The sequence below is a fragment of the Pleurodeles waltl genome, chromosome 4_2 (genome assembly GCF_031143425.1).
Source record: "Pleurodeles waltl isolate 20211129_DDA chromosome 4_2, aPleWal1.hap1.20221129, whole genome shotgun sequence".
Taxonomy (NCBI): domain Eukaryota; kingdom Metazoa; phylum Chordata; class Amphibia; order Caudata; family Salamandridae; genus Pleurodeles; species Pleurodeles waltl.
In genome coordinates this window covers 396,461,152-396,485,455 of record NC_090443.1, presented here as the reverse complement: position 1 = coordinate 396,485,455, position 24,304 = coordinate 396,461,152, and the positions used below count along the sequence as shown (strand labels likewise).

At 42.8% G+C, this 24,304-nt stretch overlaps 1 protein-coding gene across 9 annotated transcripts in view; it reads left to right on the top strand.

Moving 5' to 3' along the window:
- RASAL2 (RAS protein activator like 2) overlaps positions 1-24,304 on the top strand; it is a 618,546-nt gene that overhangs the window by 528,797 nt on the left and 65,445 nt on the right. For all 9 annotated transcript variants that reach the window (XM_069231552.1, XM_069231551.1, XM_069231550.1 and 6 more), the window contains 3 exons: positions 9,917-10,061; positions 10,569-10,713; positions 14,540-14,776. In XM_069231552.1, coding sequence (XP_069087653.1) covers positions 9,917-10,061; positions 10,569-10,713; positions 14,540-14,776 — 527 coding nt within the window. The remainder of the gene's footprint in view (positions 1-9,916; positions 10,062-10,568; positions 10,714-14,539; positions 14,777-24,304) is intronic.

Here is a 24,304-nt window from a genome sequence, read left to right as displayed (position 1 = left end):
TTGCAGCTGCTCCGGCTCCTGTGCACTCTTCCAGGATTTCCTTCGTACACAGCCAAGCCTGGGTCCCCGACACTCTAACCTGCAGTGCACAACCTTCGGAGTTGTCCTCCGGCGTCGTGGGACTCCCTTTTGTGACTTCGGTGGACTCCGGTTCACTCTTCTTCCAAGTGCCTGTTCAGGTACTTCTGCCGGTGCTGCCTGCTTCTGTGAGGGCTCCCTGACTTGCTGGGCGCCCCCTCTGTCTCCTCCTCCAAGTGGCGACATCCTGGTCCCTCCTGGGCCACAGCAGCACCCAAAAACGTCTCCGCGACCCTTGCAGCTAGCAAGACTTGTTTGCGGTCTTTCTGCGTGGGAACACCTCTGCAAGCTTCCTCGCGACGTGGGACATCCGTCTTCCAAAGGAGAAGTCCCTAGCTCTCTTCTTTCTTGCAGAACTCCAAGCTTCTTCCATCCGGTGGCAGCTTCCTTGCACCCTCAGCTGGCATTTCCTGGGCTCCTGCCCACTCTCGACATTGTCGCGACTATTGGACTTGGTCCCCTTGTCTTACAGGTACTCAGGTCCGGAAATCCACTGTTGTTGCATTGCTGGCGTTTGTTCTTCCTGCAGAATCCCCCTATCATGACTTCTGTGCTCTCTGTGTCTAGTAGGTGCACTTTACACCTACCTTTCAGGGTCTTGGGGTGGGCTATTTTTCTAACCCTCACTGTTTTCTTACAGTCCCAGCGACCCTCTACAAGCTCACATAGGTTTGGGGTCCATTCGTGGTTCGCATTCCACTTTTGGAGTATATGATTTGTGTTGCCCCTATACCTATGTGCTCCTATTGCAATCTACTGTAATTCTACACTGTTTGCATTACTTTTCTTGCTATTACCTGCATAATTTTGGTTTGTGTACATATATCTTGTGTATATAACTTATCCTCATACTAAGCGTACTCACTGAGATACTTTTGGCATATTGTCATAAAAATAAAGTACCTTTATTTTTTGTACTTCTGTGTATTGTGTTTTCTTATGATATTGTGCATATGACACCAGTGGTATAGTAGGAGCTTTACATGTCTCCCAGTTCAGCCTAAGCTGCTTTGCCATAGCTACCTTCTATCAGCCTAAGCTGCTAGAAACACCTCTTCTACACTAATAAGGGATAACTGGACCTGGCACAAGGTGTAAGTACCTCTGGTACCCACTACAAGCCAGGCCAGCCTCCTACACCCCTCCGTTCTCTCCTTGTGCTTTTACCCATCCCTTTGCCCCTTGTGCTTTTATCCCTCCCTTCGCCCCGCTTTGCTTTTATCCCTCCCGCCCTCCCTTCGCCTCGCTTTGCTTTTATCCCTCCCGCCCTCCCTTTGCCTCGCTTTGCTTTTATCCCTCCCGCCCTCCCTTCGCCCCGCTTTGCTTTTATCCCTCCCGCCCTCCCTTCGCCCCGCTTTGCTTTTAGCCCTCCCTTCGCCCCGCTTTGCTTTTATGCTTGCCCGTTTTGCTTTTATGCTTGCCCGTTTTGCTTTCATGCTTGCCCGTTTTGCTTTCATGCTTGCCCGTTTTGCTTTCATGCTTGCCCGTTTTGCTTTCATGCTTGCCCGTTTTGCTTTAATACTTGTCCGTTTTGCTTTAATACTTGTCCGTTTTGCTTTTATGTTTGCAAATTCTGCTTATATCTGTCCTCTCGCCCGTTTTGCTTTTATCCCGCCTTTCACCCCTTTTGTGTTTGTTTGCCCTTTTTGCTTTTATGTTTCTCTGTTCTGCTTTCATGTTTGCACATTCTGCTTTCATGTTTGCCCATTCTGATTTAATGTGTGCCCGTTCGGCTTATATCTCCCCCCGCCCGTTGTGCTCTTATCCCTCCTGCGTGCCGCTTCGTCCACCCCATCACCTGTTGTGCTTTTAAAATTAGCCCGTTATGCTTTTATCCCTCCCGCCCGTTCTTCCCCTTTGTGCTTTTATCCCTTCCACCTGCCCTTTCCCCGTTGTGCTTTTATCTCTCCCACCTGCCCTTTCGCCCTTTGTGCTTTTATGTTTGCCCATTGGTGTGTCTTTATCCCTCCCTCCCGTCCTTCTCCTGTTGGTGTGTCTTTATCCCTCCCTCCTGCCCTTCTCCTGTTGGTGTGTCTTTATCCCTCCCTCCCGCCCTTCTCCTGTTGGTGTGTCTTTATCCCTCCCTCCCGCCCTTCTCCTGTTGGTGCGTCTTTATCCCTCCCTCCCGCCCTTCTCCTGTTGGTGTGTCTTTATCCCTCCCTCCCACCCTTCTCCTGTTGGTGTGTCTTTATCCCTCCCTCCCGCCCTTCTCCTGTTGGTGTGTCTTTATCCCTCCCTCCCGCCCTTCTCCTGTTGGTGTGTCTTTATCCCTCCCTCCTGCCCTTCTCCTGTTGGTGTGTCTTTATCCCTCCCTCCTGCCCTTCTCCGGTTGATGTGTCTTTATCCCTCCCTCCCTTCTCCGGTTGGTGTGTCTTTATCCCTCCCTCCCCGCCCTTCTCCGGTTGGTGTGCCTTTATCCCGCCCTTCTCCGGTTGGTGTGCCTTTATCCCTCCCTCCCCGCCCTTCTCAGGTTGGTGTGCCTTTAGCCCTCCCTCCCCGCCCTTCTCAGGTTGGTGTGCCTTTAGCCCTCCCTCCCCGCCCTTCTCCGGTTGGTGTGCCTTTATCCCTCCCTCCCGCCCTTCACCCGTTGGTGTGCCTTTATCCCTCCCTCCCGCCCTTCACCCGTTGGTGTGCCTTTATCCCTCCCTCCCGCCCTTCACCCGTTGGTGTGCCTTTATCCCTCCCTCCCGCCCCTCACCCGTTGGTGTGCCTTTCTCCCTCCCTCCCGCCCCTCACCCGTTGATGTGCCTTTCTCCCTCCCTCCCGCCCCTCACCCGTTGGTCTGCCTTTATCCCTCCCTCCCGCCCCTCACCCGTTGGTGTGACTTTATCCCGCCCTCCCTCTCGCCCCTCACCCGTTGGTGTGACTTTATCCCGCCCTCGTGCCCTTCTCCTGTTGGTGTGCCTTTATCCAGCTCTTTGCCCATTTTGCGTTTATCCAACCCTATCCCGTTTTGCGTTTATCCCACCCTATCCCGTTTTGCGTTTATCCCACCCTCTTCCCGTTTTGCGTTTATCCCACCCTCTTCCCATTTTGCGTTTATCCCACCCTCTTCCTGTTTTGCATTTATCCCACCCTCTTCCCGTTTTGCGTTTATCCCACCCTATTCCCATTTTGCGTTTATCCCACCCTATTCCTGTTTTGCGTTTATCCCACCCTATTCCCGTTTTGCTTTTTCCATGCCCCTTTGCCTGTTTTGCTTCTATCCCAACCTCCCGCCCTTTGCCTATTTTGCTTCTATCCCTACTTGGTTCTTCTCTCCCGAAAGACAAGGGGAAAAAGTGCTATGATGCAACCACTTCATTGCTCTTTGTTATTAATTTCTAGTTCTCTACCGACTGCCTGCCCTCCTGTTCACCACCCCATTCGCCCTCCGGTCCACCACGCCCACCCGCCTTCCGGTTCACCATCCACTCGCGTTCGCAACCCCCACCCTCCTTCCCGTTCGCCACGAATCCAACGCCCTACCGCCTGCCCGTTCACCACCCCCAGGCCGCCTTTAAGTTCACCACCCTTCCTTATCCACATTTCCATTCACCACTCATACACCTCCTACTGTTCACCACCCCCTACCCTTTTGTCTTTACTAATATTAATTTTTCTTGCTCTCTCCCTCATGTGAAACTTCCCTCCCAAAACACTGCCCCCCTTCCCCACTTGACCCGCTTTGCTACCTCATCCTTCCCAAGACTTCTCCATTGCTTTCCCCGCATCTCCTGATGTTTTTTTTTTTTGGTTCTTCCTTGGCCCAGCATTAGGCATCTTGGTTAGACTCTTTTGCCTCCACCCACTTGCTGTTTGCTTCTCCCTATTGCTTCTCCGTCTCTCCTTCTCTCCTTCCCACCAGTCTCTGCTGTCCTCTAGTTTTTTTTAATTAAAATTTTTGTGGAAGACCTGGCAGCAAATTGATGACTGGGCACCCTACTTTTCAAAAAACGATATTGCACATGTTTACTGATCCACCTTGGTTTGGCAAATTCAAAAAAAATTCCATCTACTTCGTAGGTTCTCACATGCCTGGTGAAGCGTGTGCATACCTCATCACACTTGCGTACCTACAAAATGACACTGCTGTGCCCCTATTGGCTGCTTCATTGTGTCTTTTGGCTAATGCTGCACAGCATCCGCAAACAGCATTGACATTAGCAAAGCCAATAGGTCCAAAAGACGAGACCTATTGGCTGTACTAGTTCTTCTTTCATAAAGAAAGTGATTTGGCTAGTGTTCAGAAGGACAGAAAAGCTTCTCTTAGAGTGAGAAGCAGATAACTGCACTGAAGAAGTTGTGAGATTAGGCAGCTTAATAAAGATGCTCCCTGAAAATTGGGTTCTTCATGAGTGATTTAAAATTCAGATACCGAAGAGAATTTTTAATTTACAGAGAAAGGGTGTTCTAGGTTCAAGGAGCACTGCTGGAGAAGGAGCTGCAAGACGTGGTCTTCTTATAAAGAGTTGCAAAAAACTATCTTTTGCAATAGAAATGTAGTGAGCGGCATTCTCCATAGCTTCCAAGAGAGGCATGCCTCAACCAGGAGCCATTTAAGGTGGGCAATGTTAGAGATGATAGGATCCCATTTTTTAGTCCTACCTGTGTGACCATCCACTAGCGCATTCTCTCTCACTTGTTAGGTCTCGCCTGTGTGAGCATGTGCGAGTGCATGCGCTCATTTGTGTTCTGTAATGTTTGGAACTAGCATATTGCTTACATTTTTCTGCAGCTTTGCCACTCTTCTTTCCTGCCTTCTAATTGGGCAGCGCTAGACCTGCAGCACTTCTTTTTCAGTGGTACATGGACCAAGCACAGATGAATTAACACTAATTAGTGTCCCTCCACTGGCCATCCGTTGCTCACACTGTGAATTCAGGTACTAGTTAAAAAAAAAACATGCTATGACGCAATCAACGCTTTTGTTTTTACCCCCCCCCCCCCCAAACTACCCCAGCTTGTCTTTTCTCTAACTGCCTCTCATCCCTGTTTCTTCTCTCCCAACCAGTACAACACAAGTTTATAAAAATAAAAATAAATAAACTATGAAGCTGCCATTGCTTTCTACCAATGCTTTTAAGCATCACCAAAAAGCATGTGCAACGCTGGTCGGTCCCAAAGGTGAGACCTGTTGGATTTACCATTATTGTTTTGTTCAAGGCAGAGTTTGATGTGCTTTAAGGAAGTTGAAAACAACTTTTTGAAAATGGGATTTGGTAAGGGCCATCCAATCAGGGAAAAAGACTTGAACAAGGTCTTTGGCAGTGGTAGGATACATGGCCTTATCAGATTACAATGAAGGTTTAATTTTTTAGACCGCTTGCCGCAAGAAAGGCTTGAGGAAACAATAGAGAAGATGCCATAGACTGAGGAGATGTCATTAGAGACAACATGATGGAGTCGTAATTTGGTAATTTTTATGATAGTTGTCAGAGAAGACTAAGGTAAATTACTTCCTTTTCAAGTATCAGAAACTAAAGGAGAAGAGCTATTCGTTTGAGATTTTGAAAGTTCCTAGATTTATTGAAGACCTTAGGCACGCTGAGTTCAATTGCAGAAATTGTACTAACATAGCCTAAACAAAAATGAGGTGCATCCCTATTGGGCCCCAGCAAACCATTCTTGGGTTTGCAAAGATATAAAGAGCTAATTTTTTTTCCTGCCTACAAAACTCTTTCATTGTACACTACATACTGAACATCACATACATTTCTCACATTGCATCACTCCAAAAAATCCGTCATAAGTTCGTCCTCATTCAGGGGCTAGGGCAGTTTCTCCATGCTGCATCATAGCCTTTTTTGTAATTTGCAGATAGAGAGACATGGTACTCACCCATAACCAACAAACAAATATTTATTGGATTTGTTCAGACACACCCAAGTTATGCTCCACTTTTATCCTCTGTTCCCTCCTTCTGCTCCCCACATTCAGTCATTTTTGGTTTGTATGGGGGGGTCTTACATTTAGACAAAAGATGTATGCGATGTGCCGCTTCTGAACATAATTATCTGTGCTACCACTGCAGAACACTGCAGAAACTCAGTGCACCACTGTCTTTCTATTGGCTTCTCTGTATTTTGATTCCCAGTGCTTTATCCGAGTCCAGTGATGAAGAAGGTTGTGAGAACAGAACCTGTCGTCTTTGGCTAGAACTTTGAAAACAGATCCACTATTAGCGCCTGTGGGAGCATCATCAGGGACTCGCACACCCGGGACAGTGGCGCACCTGCCGGGGAGGAGATGTTTGTTGTCGATTTGCTATTATCATTTTTCCATCATACTGTTTGCGCCTGAGCAGCAATGCTTAAACAGTGCCTGAGTTCTTGCCCTTCTAAAGAGAGTCCTCCGCGTTTTTATTGAAGTGTTTCTAAAGATGCACTGCACATTAAATCCATCTTTCTGTTAGTGTAAGCGAAAACCTGTAAGGGATGGGGTGAAAGAGGAAATATTAGAATAGTAATGCTTAAAATGTTTGCTGTTATTTTTACTCTGTGCTTTGCCTGCATTCTGTTTTACATGCTGTATTAAATTTGTGTCTCTGAGATATGCAGTGGATTGTAGATTTTGTTTGCTAGGCAAACTTATTTCACCATTTCCATTGAGGCCTTGTGTACTACTTTACAAGTTGCGTGTTCTCTCACTTGAAGCCTTTGGAAGGAAGCTGGGAGGTTGTGTGATGATCGCATACGATGGGGATAAATCTGTTAAGCGTTAAACCGGCTGACCGGCAGCTCCTCCAGCATCAGTGAACCTGTTTTCATAACAAAACTCACTTACCTTGTAAATAATTACGATCTTAGTGCTTTTTAAATTGGCAGATGTCTCATTAATATAGAAATACATTTATGCTCTTTGTTGAAGCTCCCAAATATGAAATATTTTCCTCTTTAATTTCGTAGTAAGTTTCTACTAATGGTTTACATATTAAATCCAAGAAAGATATCAAAGTCTTCTCTAATGTCTTGAGGCTCAGTGTAGTCAGTACTTAGGCTACCGATACTGAAGTCCGTATTGGATGCCATGCTATTTATTTATACGCTCCCCATCATTCAAGCACAAAAGCGGGAGGAGAGATTATTGGCCAGAGTTCTCATATTTTTTTTAAGTTTGTTCCAGAGTTGAGGGGCAGCAGCTAAAAAGAACTTCACCCTCATTCAGTTTGCCACTTTAGGAAATGACATACTTGGCAAGTTAACAGTCTCTAATTCTATCATGTTGCTTGGACTGCAATATATTCATATGCAGCTCACATCACTAAGTATATTGTGTCCCCACTTGAGGCCTTCAGTGTTTGAATCTTTAGGCTACCGCATTCCTTTTCACTTTGGTTCATTTTGTAAGCTTTGGTGGTGTACCCACCATTTAACACCTAAAATCAGTGTGCCTTCTTTGTGTCCCATGTAGACCTTGCAGTCTGGTATTTCAGTCGCTTCGAAGTTGTGATTTTCAATGGGGTTTGTGTTATCATATCTATTTAGTTCGGAGACTAGGTGAAAACACATTCATCCAAACCAAATGTCTATTGTTAAAGTCAAAATGTTATCAGAGTAGTAACCGCTACAACCTTTCCAAAGAGATCAGTATTCCTCTCTAATGTTTCATACTGAGTGGATTAACTCCAGGTTATTGCTCGCCTGACACATTTCAACACCCCTAGAAAATGTTTAGACATCATCTGAAGTATTTATTCAAATATACAACCACAAGTTTTGTCACATTCAGAAAGCTTCTGTATACATTCTTTTAAGCCATCTGTCTTTCTGTCAGGTACCTTAAGGGCAAATTATCAATTGTTGACGACCACGAAGATGCCCAGTTTCAGGAGAAAGCTTTTGGCAGCTAGTGAGGTTCTGGGGGGATCAATGCACAGATATCTTACCCCCTCTGAGGGTACTAGATCATTTTTGGAGGTTAATTGCAGAATTATACAAGGGTACCCCCTGTGGATTTGAGTATTGGCATGGATATTACAACAGTTCATCTAGTAGCATATTGTCCACTCACTTGCACAGGTCAATTTGCAGACTACGCTTAATAAATAATGTAATTATGATTATTTCATATTTTGTGGCCCTTGGGGATAGTGCTATGTGAGTAGAGTTATAGCCCAAGAAGAAAATACTTATGTAGTCAGATAGACCTATAAAGAAGGATGTTGTGATGGTAGAACTTTGATCTTCATGAGAGATGCATTCTTGTAAGTAGGTAAAAGTGTATGTAACTTCTTCGTAGATTGCACACCACCAAAAAAACAGAAAACATGGCCCCTCTAAATTCAACACCATCTCCAATTTCCTTGGGCTGACTAGGCCATGTGTAAAGCCACTGTTTTAGACAGTTAGTGTAGTTATGTCAGGTGTCTTGTCGGCAAGGTATGCACAACCTGGGCCTGCAGTGCATCTCTGCAGTTGATTTACTTCTGGATCAGGAAATACATAGGGCTTCATTATGCCATTGGTGGCCCTAGGACTGCCAATGCCGTGGTGGCAATTGAACCACCGCACTCCAGTCGGTCCAACCGCCACATTACGATCCTGGCGGTCGAACCTCCAGGGGACCGCCGTCCCCGCCAGGCACATGGTGCCCAATGGGCTAATGGCGAATGGAGTTGTGATCATGAGTTCAGTTTCTGACAGTTTTTTCATTGTGGGTCATCCCTTCTCCCCCTCCCCCCTCCCGTGAAAAGGCTAATGGAAACGCAGTGCAGGGGGCCAGAGGGAAGTCCCTGCACTGGCCACGACCATGTCATGGGCAGTGCAGCACCCCCGCCCAGCACCCTCAGAATGCGCACTGTCTCCTTTGAATGTCGTAATACGATGTCCCCGTCGGTCAGGCCGGTGGGAACATCGTAATACGACAGGGGGTGAGGCAGCTGGGCTGATGGGCGCCTCATTCACGCGAGTTTGGTGGTCAGCTTGTCCAACTACCAAACTCGTTATGAGCCCCTTAGTCTTCACTATTACTATACAACTATTACATCTGTGGGGCATCATACAAACAACCCTGAAGAAGGGGCAAGGGGCTCAATTTCTCATTGCTCTTTGCACGGTCAACTGCTTCTAGTACTAATTTCTATGTTGTATCCTAAAACTATCCAACTAGGAGAGTGGATGTGAGCAGAAAATGAGCACAGAACGAACTTGTGTGCCACATGAAAAAGAGGCACAGTTTTGCAAATAAGAAAGTTGTTTCATTATCGGTTGGCAATGAAAATGAAAGCAGTAATCTGTGAGGGCCATACATACGAAAGGCAAGGCGGTAAATCAGGCTCATAAGAGTGGCGGGAATGGAGGAGGTGGCCATTCAAAATTTGAACACACTAAGTGTGAAAATAAAGGTTATCATCACACAAGGATGGGACAGCGCTAACAGGGAGCGGACATGCATTTTGGAAGGCAGAAACGAACACAAAGTGCAAACGTAGCAAATGTTTCACAATTCTTAGGACACCAGAATAAATCAATTTAATTTTGGAGGCAAATGCTCTACATGTCTGTTATCATTTTCTTGTTTTACCTTCATGATGTCCGATGTAAAAGTATCAGTTCCCCCTCAGCTTATGATGTAAAGCCTATCTGTTTATATTTACTTAACATCATGTTAGTTATTTGTATTTGCTATGTTAGCAATATATCTACAATTCAATCAGAACTCTTTAGCAGTGGCCTATGTGCACTTTGTGTTGTGGAGTAATAGGAATGAGACCGTGTTGGTTTGGTTGCCAGTTCTTACTAATTTCTGTACACTGTTGTGTCAACAGCTGCTTCTCTAATCAACCTTTCCCTTTATTTTACTATTAACGGCTTTGCAAGTCAATTACAATCCTGGTCTCTTGTCTCTTTATCTTAAGGACTTCCTTACTGATCTGGTAATGTCCGAGGTGGATCGTTTTGGAGAGCATGATGTTCTAATCTTCAGAGAGAATACCCTTGCCACCAAAGCCATTGAGGAGTACCTGAAGCTTGTAGGACAGAAGTATCTCCATGACGCACTAGGTAAGAATGCACTTGTGCGCCCCGTCTGCAAGAGCTAAATGATCCTTCCACATGTGATGATTGGTCTTAGAAAAGGATGCTCACTCTATGTGTTTGTCTAAATCTAATTGGCATCTTGGTAGCCCTTTGGGGAGGTCTGTGTTCTTTGAGAGTTTAGATGGGTTTTATGGTTACGAATCAAACTTTCAGAAAAATATAGTTTAGATCTCTGTCTTGTCTCTTAGAGTATGGCTTAGTGCTCTGTCCAGGTCTGCATTCTTCTAGCTATGACAGTCCGGTAGTGCATGCAACAAAAGTGTCTCAGAGAACCCTTGTGGCACTTGTAGCAGCCACTGCAGTATTGTATAGAGGCAGGTAAAAGTGAGGTAGAATTCAGCGTGTGGATCACAGCCTACACTGATCATTGTTAAAAGAATATACCAGGTGATTTACACTTCTAGAAAGAAGCAGTCACAACTTCACCACTTGATTTCTCCAGCACCAATGGGTTTTTCTCTCCCTCCTTAGGGGAGTTCATAAAGGCACTGTACGAGTCTGATGAAAACTGTGAGGTGGATCCCAGCAAGTGTTCCTCCAGTGAGTTGGCTGAGCACCAGAGCAACCTGAAGATGTGTTGTGAGCTGGCTTTCTGCAAGATCATCAACAGCTACTGGTGAGCCACCTTTTGGTGCACCGTGCCTGAAGAGTTGTCTTCCCTTTTAGTTACCAAACGTGTCTCATATTATCTATCTCTACTGTCTCTCATTGCTAGCACTTGCTCAGTCTTCTGATGTGTCTGCCTATTCTGTCTCTTGTTAAATCGTATTGCCTCTCCTTCCTCTTGCATGGTTTCCATCTTTACTATGTTTTGGACTGCCTCTTCTTTCTCACTGTTTTGTCTGTCTTTTTTTCTGACTCATAGCCTCCCTGCTTTCTCTTGTACAATCGTTTTGTGCTTCTCAGGGTCCTTTACTTTATTAGCTCTGTTGTCCACAATTCATTTTGTCTTAGTACTTTAGACTAATTCTTTCCCCTCTGCAGAACTCCTGTCCCGCTACACTTCGCAGTAGCTTCCCATGCTCTCTCATGCAGTATCTCCTTGCTTGGCATCATGACAATTTTCTTTTCTCTGCCTAATGCGGTCTCCTTCTTGTATGGGCTACCTCTCCAATTAACCTGATATACCCTACAGAATTCCACAACCATTCAATGTCAACCTCAGGACCATAAGGTCCGAGGGTTGATGGCTTAACCCACAGCACCTCTATTATGTTAATTTCCTAGGCTTCATTAATAACACCTGTTATTTGCGTCTGGGCGTGGACCTTTGTCACACATGCTTTTGAGTGCCTGTATTGCTTTGAGTTGCTGGAAATGTTTGCAGACGTCAGAAAGTTAGATTTAAAGTTTAGCAAAAAGTAGGCACTTTTATAAACGATTTCTGCATCTTTTTTTGTTAGGGCCACATACTTAAAACCTTCTGATACTGTGTGACTGAACTATAAAATCTCTGAAGAATGTTAAAATAGACTGTTGTGTTTTTCATAAGTACACAAAAGCCTCAGTATCCTGCCGTGAACACCAAGGTCATGATTTCAAACTAGTCTGCTGTTAGAATTTCCTCAGCAGACTTATCAGTTGGCCTCAAACTGTGTTGCAGTGAACTACAGTTTTGTTTCCAGAGGCTGCTGTCAGCGGGTGCAAATGGTACTACACTTTTTTGTGACTTTCTTTAGATATTATAAAAAGGCTACAGCATAAACTACAAGTATGTAGACTGCTTCCCATGAGACCGTAAACTGTTGGGCCTGAACAAAACAAGTAGACTTCAGAGCCAAAGACCCTAAAGTAGGATACAGCCCACTTTGTGGAAACCATGACTGGGTCAGGCGACCCAGTCACCAAATCCACAGATTATGAGGGTAATACAATTGAGATTAAATTGTACTCAACTAGTCTTTAATCTTTGTCATTCCCTTAGGTTGAGTTCCCCATGGCAGCCCCCAAAAGGAGATCTTACCTGTTGGGTCTTCTGCTCTGAACTAGGGGTATTCAAACCTCTCACAAGTTTGCGGCAAGCGCAATTACATAAAATTATTACATAATCACACCTACTTACATCATATGCATTTCTCTCTCAAACAATTACCCGAATGGCCCATCGAGGTAAAAATTGAACCCGAAAATGTAATAACATACCTGAACTTAGTGGTTTGCCATCTGTATGCTTTAGAAACTGGCCATGTTTTGCTGTAAGATTGTTTGCAGGTTTTAAGAGCAGGATACATAATTTCCTGTGGAAATTAGATGATTTATTTAAATATAAATTAAAATTGTTTTGGTACCATGCAACCATAGCTTTAAACGTTCTTAGTGATAATTTAGATATTTTACCTTTATTTCTTCATTTTAGCTTGCTGTACACTTTGTTTCCATTTTTTTTTATTTTCAGTAGGAAAGTTTGATTCTCTTCAGCCTTAAGGTTTATAAATATGCATTGTTGAGGTTTACGTTTTTTCCAGAGAGGTTACCTTCTCATGCTTGAAAGATTAGTGTGGTATTAATAAAGCTTATAGTCCCACATTTTAAACAATTGATCAAGTGTGTCATTAAATTACATTTTTTGGTACGTTTGTGTATTTGTTGCTGCCTAGGCTTGCAGAGTTACTGAATTCTATGTACTATCAAGTGAAACATTAGCTCTCGTGGCACATCATAGATTTTTGCCCAAAGTAGAATTGGCAATTCATATTTATCAGTCATTTTCTTTAGTTGCAGATGATTCATTCTGTATGTTAAATGTTAAGAGCTTTATTTGGCATAGGCGTGTTCTAAGAAAGTTTGGACTACTCAGCAGATGTTTGATTTTATGGTGCTAGTTTATTGACCGTCCATATCTCGGATAAGCATGGAAATGTTTAATAAAATAGCTGCTGCACTCTTGGACAATATTCAGATGTCTGATATCTGCAGAGCAGCAATATTACACTTTCTCCATACATTGACAATGGACTGTTATTTAAATGCTTATGTAGACACTCAAATTAACAAAAATGCATTAAGAAATGGATATAGACTGTCATTCACTACCAGTCTATTGCATCTTTCAATGATGGTGTGTATGCCCTGAAAAGGGGGTTATGAGCCTGAAATTCTTTAGGACTCGATGTCTTTCATAGATGTTGGTACAGTTCGCCCAAGCCTCCCAAAAGCATTGGGAATAAAAAGCTGAAGCCTAATTGCTAGAGTGGACAAACAAAGGTGTTTAATCCAAATGCTTTTAAGGTTCTAATCAATATTATCTGTGTCTAATATGTTGCTTTTACATTTTAAAAGGGTCTTCTGGGTAGCAGTTAAATGCACGTATGTGAATATTTAAAGATATGAAACTGCAGGATAAGTTACAGTTAAGTAAAGCAATTACAGATCAACTACATAATTCTGAGGGGGAGCCAGTGTAAGGAGTAATACTTGAAAGACTTTCAAGGGGTGTGGTGGAATACTCCTAGTTCATGGTCGCCTTCAAGGAAATTACCACATGCCAGACGTTGTGCGTTCTCAGTTTGATGTTGCCCATTGCTGGCACCACTGTCGGATCACTGCTGTTCTTTCTGGGTGACTCCTGAGGGTTTCACTTTTCTTGGCTGCCGTTTAAGTGTCTTCAGTTCATTCCATAAACCAGCCTTAGGTGCCACTTGCACAGTGTTCTCCCATAGGCGAGCATGGTATGCTGACCACAACCTGCACATAAAGCTGCTACTCCAATGCTTGTGTGATGGGCAAATGAGGTTCCACCTGTCACGCTAAGACATCAGAGCCTGCCTATTTCTTTATTGGAAAAGCTTGCATGTGCATAAAAAGCAAGCTGGCTTATGTTTTCGCAGGATAGACACTTTTTAGTCAGTGCAGACCTATGAAATCAGTTTGCACTGAAGCTGGGTGATTATCAAGTTATATAGCCTGGGTCTACAGTGGCATAAGAGAACAGATCTGCTATATTGAAGTATACTGTAGCCTTATCAAGCAAGAGTTGAATTGCACTGTGAAAATAAACAATGCTGCTCAAGCAGTCATACTGCATTAGAACCACATTACAAACCGCAGACATTGTGGGATAGCAGCACAGACTTGCTTCACAGTGTCTCCATGCTATGTCAGGCTTTTTTGCTTTGCTCTCAGACATTACATCCCTTCCTTTATCTCTACACATCCTCTGCTCTCTCAAGCAATTCAGCTCTTATATTTCAACACATTGCCCCATAGAAACAGAATGGGTAAAACCCTTTCATCCATAAAACCCTTCCTTTTCCTTCCCCTTCCCCTATCTTTGCAGCTCAGTTTTAGTTTTTCTAGTTTGCCCTTCTGTCGGTGTTCTGATGCAGTATTTACTTGTCTGCTTCTATTTCTTGCCTCTCCTTATTTCATGTTCTGTTCATTATTCTGCTCCACATGTACTTTTCTCTGATTCTGTAATGCACTCTCACCTTTGGTTTTTGCAGTGTATTTCCCCGAGAGCTGAAGGAGGTGTTTGCGTCCTGGAAGCAGCAGTGCCTGTGCCGGGGGAAGCAGGACATCAGTGAGCGGTTGATAAGCGCCTCACTATTCCTCCGATTCCTCTGCCCGTCCATTATGTCACCCAGCCTCTTCAACCTCATGCAGGAGTATCCTGATGACCGGACGTCACGGACCCTCACACTCATTGCCAAAGTCATCCAAAACCTAGCCAACTTTGCCAAGTAGGTTCTAAAAGTAGGGTTGTGCACCTTCAGGGGTTTATATTTTAACACATAAGCACCAAGAACCGTGTTACTACTAAGTAATGGGAATACTGTGTTTATAGACTTTGGCTTACAATACCAGGAGTATACCCTCAGGCATAAATAATCACTCCTATTTCATGTAAACTGGAAACAGATTTGGGGTAGCCTTAACTTGGTGCACCTAATCCAGAACTTTTTTGTAACAAATAAGAATTCTCATGCGTAAGAAAATACGGCTCTTTGACACATTATTCAGAGTAAAACGCTTTTAAAGCATCCTTGTAAGCATTGCCAAAAGACATCTCACTGATAATGTTAGTGCATTTCTGGGGTTGCAAAATTCTTACGGCAAGACAGTCATGAAGTTATTTGAGGACTATTTAACTTCACAGCAGGGTTCGATTGGACATTGTTCCCATGTGACCAGCACACATTTGTTGTCAGCGAGCTTCTACTGAGCATGGTTGCACAGCATTGAATTGTGGTTTCAATTCATTGCCACCAACGTAGCAGTCATTCTGTGAGATTGTGGTACAAATTCATCCCGGAATTTAGGTCATGGCAGATGCCCACCATCGATGGAATGCTAGTGTGACCCCAGCGAAAAATATAAAGTGAGTTATGGTGAACAATGTGAAGTTGCTTAAACTTAGATTGAAAGTTCAGCAAAATGGTTCTTTAAGGAGGTCTCACTTATGTTAATTGTAGGAATACAATTGAAGCTTTTGTGACTAAAGAACAGAGGTATGATCTTCAAAGCTGCTATTCTACAGGCTTATATTACGGGGGTTGCACTTGCAGTCCATCTGAAATGTAGCTTTGTTTGCGTGAGTACATGTTTCTACTGCTAACACCTTTTACTGGTCCCTGGAAAAATAGAGTTTCAGGGCGCACACTCAACATACAAAAATGTCCCTGGCAAATGTCCATGCAGCCTCCAGGATACAGCTTGTCTTCTAAAGTGAAATCTTCACTCCATGAAACAAGGTTTGATAGTTTAATCAATTACAAAGAGTGTCTTTGTTTTTGTATTCAAAGTACCCTGCATCTGGTATGTCCTGTCCCTACAGGATAATGCCTAATTTCTTTCCAGAAGCAGTTTACATCCCAGCTTTTTTAAACTAGCCATTGGCACTGGCCATATAGATTAATATCTCCTAGTCTGTGAGATTTTTTTTTTTTTCTCTGTATCTTGTTGACTCATTCACTTATACCACAGCACAGTATACACTGTCAAGGTGTATGTTTATTCATTGGAAAGTACATCCATTTGGAGGATTACCTTACAGAGTATAAACATCAGTGGTCTGACCATTCAGATAAAATGTAGTTGACTAACTAGAGAAAATATTTTCCAATTTGGGTTTGCTGCATTTATTTCCACACTCATTGGTGGCCGATGAGCATTTTGATTAGAAGAGTATGGAGATTCCAGGTGTGTAACAGCCATTTTAGTTTTCGTTATTGTGAGTCAAACGGGCATGACCACCGTCCATCATGGTGGAGATGGATGTCTTTTGTGTTACTATTGTGGGTCGCTCCATTGTTACAGGAAGCAATTGCTATAGGTAAATAAGTGTTTGATGGCATGTGTTGCTGTAGATACACATGCTGTGCATAAGCTCGCCATCTAGTGTTGGGTTCGAAGTAGTACAACTTGTTTTTGTTCGAAGAAAGTTTTCGAGTCATGGGATTGAGTGACTCCTTGGTAATACTGTGTATGGGCATCAAGTCCTTTGTTAGATTGTTTTTCTCTGCCGTCTGGTTTGGACATGTGTTCCTCTCACTCTGAGTTCTCGGCTCCAAACTGTCTAAAACTGGATTCTTTCTGTTTTTCTATAACCGTAGGTATTGTTTCCGAGTGCGTATCTTTAATATTCAACTCTCGGTTCCTTTTTTCTGCACTCGGAATCACATTTTTCCGGTCCTTTTGGGGCAGAAAGCCCCGGTCGTGCCCTCCTTGAGCCTGCCTCTTCCACGTGATATTGATCTATCGAACAATGCAGTCCTGACGTAACGTATACCCCATTACGTTTTTGCCTTCTATGCCGTTTGAAATTTCCACACACCGATCAACACCAGGGTGTTGTCGATGTCTTTCACCAGGTAGCAGTGATCAGACCTGCGAAGCGTGCCGTTCTTTTTGGTCAAAGAAGATGCTTAAAGACAGAAGGGCTCATCGGATGGAAATGGCGTCTCAACACACACAGAAGATACACCTGACATCTTCGGAGACAAGCACGCTCAAGATGTGGAACAAGAGAGGGTCTTCTCCGTTCAAGAATCGGACACACACAGAAGATACACCTGACATCTTCGGAGACAAGCACGCTCAATATGTGGAACAAGAGAGGGTCTTCTCCGTTCAAGAATCGGACTCTGGTGTGCATTTGGACATCGAGAGTCATCCTTTACAACCAGCACAAACTGTAAGTCAAAAGCCCCCTTTCCCATCGGATAAAACAAAAGAGGTCACCGGTCCGCCACTGTATTCCAGCCATGGTTGGAGCCGAGAAACTTATTTGGATTCCCTGCATACCAGCTCGGCACCGAAAAAGCCAAAGACAAGTCTTCAGCATCGGCCTCCAGTTGCTCAATTTCTGCACTGACGAAGCAAAAACTGTACGTTATTTGGGTACCTACTGCTTCAACATCGAAAAGAAACACCAAATAGCTACAATTTCGGCACAAAAGATTTTCCATCTGAAAAAAGCTTTGGAACTGAAAAAACAACAAAAGACTCTCAGTGACTCTGGACAGTCTATAACATCCCCTACACCACAGGTGGAACCAATTTTGTAAGTTATGGACGCTAGACAGCTCCAACTTCAAATTCAGCCATTAACAGGGCAGATTGTAACATCACCTCTGCCACCTCTAAAGAAGAAATTCACTTTTGAAGAAAGTCTTGATTCCTCTGCACCTACGAAGAAGACTGCTAAAGAAAACACTTCTTCTCATACTTCTACATCTCTACCTTTACCTACTTCTCCACAACATACTCAACCAACATCTCCCACTCATTTAGGGTTCTCACACCACCCAGTTCACCACCTGGTGTGTCACAAGATATAGGGGATACATTAGAAGAGCAAGTGCCATAGGATGAGTATGATCTGGATCCCATTACACCATATGATCTGGATCTTTACCCAGCTAGACCTTCACCTCCTGAGGATTCTACATCATATCAACAAGTGATAGCAAGAGAAGCAGCATATCACAATGTAAACATATACACTGACCCCATAGAGGAAGATTTCTTATTTGACACCCTTGGTGCAACATATAAAGAAAGCCAGTTTCTTCCAATGTTACCAGGAATGATCAGACATGCAGAATAAATATGTAAAGAGCCTGTTGGAGCAAGGATTATCACTCCTAGAGTTGATAAAAAGTAAAGCTACACCCACTGATCCTCTATATACAAGAACACAAATTCCTCCAGACTCAAATGTGGCATCTACTGCAAGGAAGAGAGCTAATAACCAGTCAACAGGATACACACCTCCTCCTGACAAAGAAAGTAAAAAAATAGATGCTGCAGGAAAAAGAGTAGCAGCTCAAGCAGCCAATCATTGGCGAATTGCCAATGCTCAAGTTCTACTTTCTAGATATGACAGAGCTCACTGGGATGCTATGGAGGAACTTTTACAATACCCACCAGAAGAACATCGTAAAAGAGGGGTAGTGATTGTAAATGAGGGACAAACAATATCCAACAACTCCATTAGATGTACACTTGATTCTGCTGATACAGCAGCACGTAGTATTAATACAAGTGTCATCATAAGACGTCATGCATGGCTTAGATGTTCAGGCTTCAAACAAGTGCAACACGCAGTTCTAAATATGCCCTTCGGTAAGGAACATTTATTTGGTCCACAAGTGGATACCACACTTGAAAAATTAAATAAGGACAATCAAACTGCCATTGCCTTGGGAGCTTTGCAAGACAGCACACATAGAAGTATTTTTTGTCATGCAGGGTTTAGTAGAGTATTCAGGTCATCATTCCAAGAACAAACCACAAGTCAAACTAAACCCACCTCTCAATACACCAGAGGTTATTTCAGAGGGTCATATAGAGGAAACAATAATAAAGGGAGAGGAAAACCATCTTCTGCCAGAGGTTCCTCGTCAATCTAAACAATGACTCAACAAATACAACGCCAAACCACATCACTCCTGTAGGGGGGAGATTACAACTCTTTTACCCCCGGTGTAGTGGACTCAGGTTACCACAGATCAATAGGTACTTCAAACTATCCAAAATGGTTATTGTCTGGAGCACATTTCCACTCCACCGAATATGATCTCTTGCACACACAAACTCTCACAAGATTATCTAACCCTTCTCAAAGTAAAGTAAATTTTTTTTCTTCTAAAAGGGGCTATAGAACCAGTACCATTACAATACCAAGGAACAGGAGTTTATTCCCTATAGTTTCTTATTCCCAAAAAAGATGAGGGTCTCAGACCAATATTAGATCGCAAACCCTTAAATAACTACATTATATCAGGAAATTTTCATATGGCCACTCTTCAGGATGCTATTCCTCTATTACAAATAGGAGACTTCATGACAGCCCTAGACTTAATGCTTACTTTCACATTCCCATTCACCCTGCAAACCTAAAATACGTAAGATTTGTTGTAGCAGGAAAACATTACCAATTCAAAGTGTTACCCTTCGGAGTCACAACTGCTCCCAGAGTATTTACAAAATGCCTCACAGTGGTGGCAGCACATGTCAGAAGAAAACAAATCCATGTTCCCCCCCTTATCTGGACGATTGGTTCATCAAAGCCAATTCATCCCCTCAGTGTCAAAAAGATAGTGCAACTACAATACGCCTCCTACATTCTCTAGGATTCACCATAAACTACATCAAAGCCCACCTTCAACCTCTGCAAACACAACCATACCTAGGAACTATCCTAAATACACAATTAGGAATAGCATTTTCCAACCAAAACAGGATACAAGCTTTTCAAACATTAAAACACAACCACACATACACAGTAAGAACTGTAATGAAACTGCTAGGAATGATGGCATCTTGTATTGCTATCGTGCCTCATGCCAGACTTCATATGTGTCCTCTTCAACAATGTCTCTTTCGTTAGTGGTCTCAGGCACAGGGTCAAATGGAAGATCTAGTGTTGTTGGACCGCCAAACTTATCTCTCTACATTGGTGGAATACCACAAACCTTTTAAAAGGGTGGCCCACTTGTGGAAACCATGACTGGGTAGACCCTGTGCCTCGGATTACTCTGGCAACAGATGCCTCAAGCAACGGGTGGGGAGCTCATCTCCTCAACCTAACAGTTCAGACAATATGGGACGGCACTCACCAGTTTCTTCATATCAATTACCTCGAACTGCAAGCAATATTCTTGGCAATGAAAACATTCCTACCACAATTGCAACACAAAACAGTGTTGATACGTACAGACAATATGACTGCCATGTACTATATCCAGAGACAGGGGGTGGCACAGTCTCAACAACTGTCCCGGCTAGCACAGTCACTGTGGAAATGGGTGATTCATCACCATATTCACATAGTGGCACAGCATCTCCTGGGCACAGACAACCATTATCAGACCTGCTTAACGTATGAACAAACATGAGTGAGAATTCCACCCACAAGTCCTTCAACAATACTTCACAAAATGGGGAACACCTCAAATAGATCTTTTCAAAACAAAACAAAGAATGTCAAAACTTCGCCTCCAGTTACCCATACCCTCAGTCCAAGGGCAATGCTCTATGGATGAGTTGGTCAGGGATATTTGCTTATTCTTTTTCCCCCTTTCCCATTCTTACCATTCCTTGTACGGAAGATAAAACAATCTTCCCTCAACATGATGTTAGTGGCCCCTGCTTGGACACGTCAACCATGGTACACAACACTTCTGGAACTCTCAGTTCCTCATGAAAAACTTCCGAACAAACCAGATCTTCTGACACAAAAACAAGGACAGATAAGGCAGAATTTGGATATTTACATTTACCACAAGAATGTATGGATATCCTAAAACAAGCACGCAAACCTACCACTCGACAGTGTTGTGCAGCAAAATGGAAACGTTTTGTTTATTATTATCAAACAGAAAACATTGACCCTCTTCAACCAACAGTACAGGACATTGTACAGTATTTATTACATTTAAAAAAGGCACATTTAGCCTACACATCTGTTTGTTTACATTTAGCCGCTATAGCTGCATATCTGTGAAATAGACAACATATTTCCTTGTTTAGAATTCCAGTTATTAAAACATTTATGGAAGGACTAAAAAGAACAATTCCACCAAGAATTCCTCCATTTCCATCTTGGAACTTAAACATTGTACTCACAAGACTCATGCCTCTACCATTTGAGCCAATACACTCCTGCCCAATACAGTACCTTTCATAGATTGCTATCACATCTCTCAGACGTAATAGTGAACTCCAGGCACTAGCTTTAGAAGAACCCTTCTTTCAGGTCATAAAGAAAATACTGTATTAAGAACAAATCCAACATTTGTTCCAAAAGTTATTTTGCAGTTTCATATTAATCAAACAATAGAATTGGCAGTTTTCTTCCCAAAACCGGAATCAGTGGCAGAAAGAGCTCTACATACTCTAGATGTCAAGAGAGCTTTTATGTACTACAGAGACAAAAAACATTTTAGGAAAACAAAAAACCGTTTTGTGGCTTTCTCATTACCACACAAAGGAGACCCAATATCTAAAACAGCTATAGCAAGATGGATAGTCAGATGCATTCAAACTTGCTATACTAAAGCTAAAGACAATTACCTGTACCACCTAGAACACATTCCACTAGGAAAAAAGGTGCATCTGTGGCCTTTCTGGGTAACATACCTATGGAAGACATTTGTAAAGCAGCAACATGGTCTACACCACACACCTTTACTAAACATTATTGTGTTGACATCTTTGCCAGACAACAGGCAAATGTTGGACAAGCTGTACTGAAAGCACTTTTCAAAACAATTGCAACTCCTACACACTAGCCACCGCTTTAAGGAGGGACTGCTTCACAGTCTATGCACAGCATGTGTATCTACAGCTACACATGCCATCGAATGGAAAATGTTACTTACCAGTAGACATATGTTCATGGCATGTAGTGCTGTAGATTCACATGCGCCCTCCCTCCTCCCCGGAAGTGTGTACAGATTGCAATTTAATTATATATATATATATATACACATATATGTGAATACATTGCATGGGCATCTTTTGTATCCTATTATACTCTTCCCACTACTTCACCCTCCCGCCTGTGGACAAACAATCTAACATAGGACTCGATGTCCATGCGCAGTATTACCAAGAGGAGGAGTCACTCGATCCTGTGACTCAAACACACACAAATTATGTACAAGCTACTGCATAAGCTGTATTATCCCTCTTTTTCAAAACTTCTATGATCTAACTTCCTTGTCTGCAGCTCATTATTATAGTGCTTTAATCCACTCAGAGATAGGAAAAAGTGGACAAACAAAATACTGCAGAGCATAGTTTCTCCCATAAGCATCATTTTATGCCATTGTGTTCCTTTGTTTGCTGAAGTTCATGGCATCTCTTGTTTTTCTGGTGCCTCCAGCTAGAAGTCACATCATATCTCTGCAATGGTGTCTCCGCTCACAGTTGAACCAGTTCAAAGGTAATCTAGCAATGCTGTCTTCGGCTGTACAGCGGTGCTGTTGCCAAACACTTATTTGTTGGGCGAAAGCAACTGTAAGAACTCCATCTTACTAGTACGTTCACTATGGATTTTGTTTTTATTTGAGCCACTGTGCTTTGGGTCTATTGCAGTGGTTGAACGTTGTTAAGTGAAGGCCAAAACTAAATTATTGTAGTCTTCATGTATACAGTGTATTTTATAAACATTGTCAGGGTGCTCAGTACCTCCAGTAAATGAGGGTAAAGTGACATAGAGTCAACACAAGTGTGAATATGCAAAAAATGAGCTGTAGGATTAAGTGAACACTGTATATATCTTCCTAAGAATTGCAGGTATTATCAGAATATCAGCCCTACATACTGTATGCTCAGCTTCATGATCAGGACTGACAGTGTAGGCAAACAAGCACTAAGGTCTACAAAAAAGTAGAACATGGGATTGGAGAATAAATGTAATAATTGTGATGACAAACACTAAATGTAAAGGAGGACAATGGCACACAGACTTCCTCTTTAGAAGAGGAGCCAATAATCACTCTGTCAGCTGGGCACAGTAGATCCTGAAAATTCGAAGAGAAGGTAAAATAAAAACACATAAGGGGAATCTGACATGGTGCACACAGTGGGCACAGCACCTGCAAAGATATTTAGATGAGAAATGATTGCCACATGAATGCACTTAAAAGAATTCAGAATGGTGACTACAACTACAGAGTGTGTTGACCTAAGCTAAAATCCAACTATACTGTAACTCGCATAAAAGGTGTCAGTTGTCACTGGAAGAATCCAGGGTCAGCTGGAGTAAACCCAAAAGGAACCAATTCAAAAGCAAGATACTTGTATGAACAATGATCATGACTGAATTATATTGAATCCTAAAGTTGGGAAAAGTCCTGCGTCAGGGGAGTGCACCAGAGCAAAAGATGTTACTCAGAATGAAGGCTGAGGGTTGGATTCAGTCCAGCATTGAAGTAAACGAACTGCCAGAGTTAGTGTCACTCACATGGAGAGATATAACTGCCTAGAAAAGGGGACAAGAAAGGGAGTAGTGGTTTAATGGTAAGTGAGGTATAAGCTGAATGCAAAATAGAATTCAAGACATTAATATACAGTGATTGCCAAGTGCAAATGTAATGTGCACCAATGCAGAAGAGTCAGAAACTGAGTTTAAAAAATATTACTCTTATTGTGACAGTATATACCATGTGTATCACACATAGAAAATCTTTTATAAGTACTTGAAAATCTAAGTGGCGTAAGAAAACATAGAATGAACAAGCGACTTGTGGTTTATTATTAATCCAAGAGAAAGAGCATGAAAATAAGTATTTGAACAATCATAATGGCTACATCATGAGAGATTACATAGACTCCCAGACCTCTGAAGACGCTATGTAATTACTACATGTTCCAATTGTCCATCCTGCCCATGCCCTGCTCGAAGGAATCACCTTGTTGAAACTATTTGCCTTCAAATATCATTAGCATCTGCGTGAGGTCACTTCATCTGTGTGGTAGTTTTCTTGCCATTTGATATATTTACCTCTGTGATTGTCATTGAGAGATTTACAAAAGGTGCAGATGTAAACTTGCATCGGATCTGGGGCCTAGCCCAGCCTGTGCAAGCCTTAAATGTTTGTGACATATGGCCTATGTAGATTAGTTGGCACTTGCACCAGATGGCGTAGATTACATTAGTGTAGTTACCATTTGAAAAATAGTGTAATTCACATCTGATGTCAGCATAAGTGAGTTCTTTAGTGTTAATGGTAAAGATGCATATGCAATATAGTGCC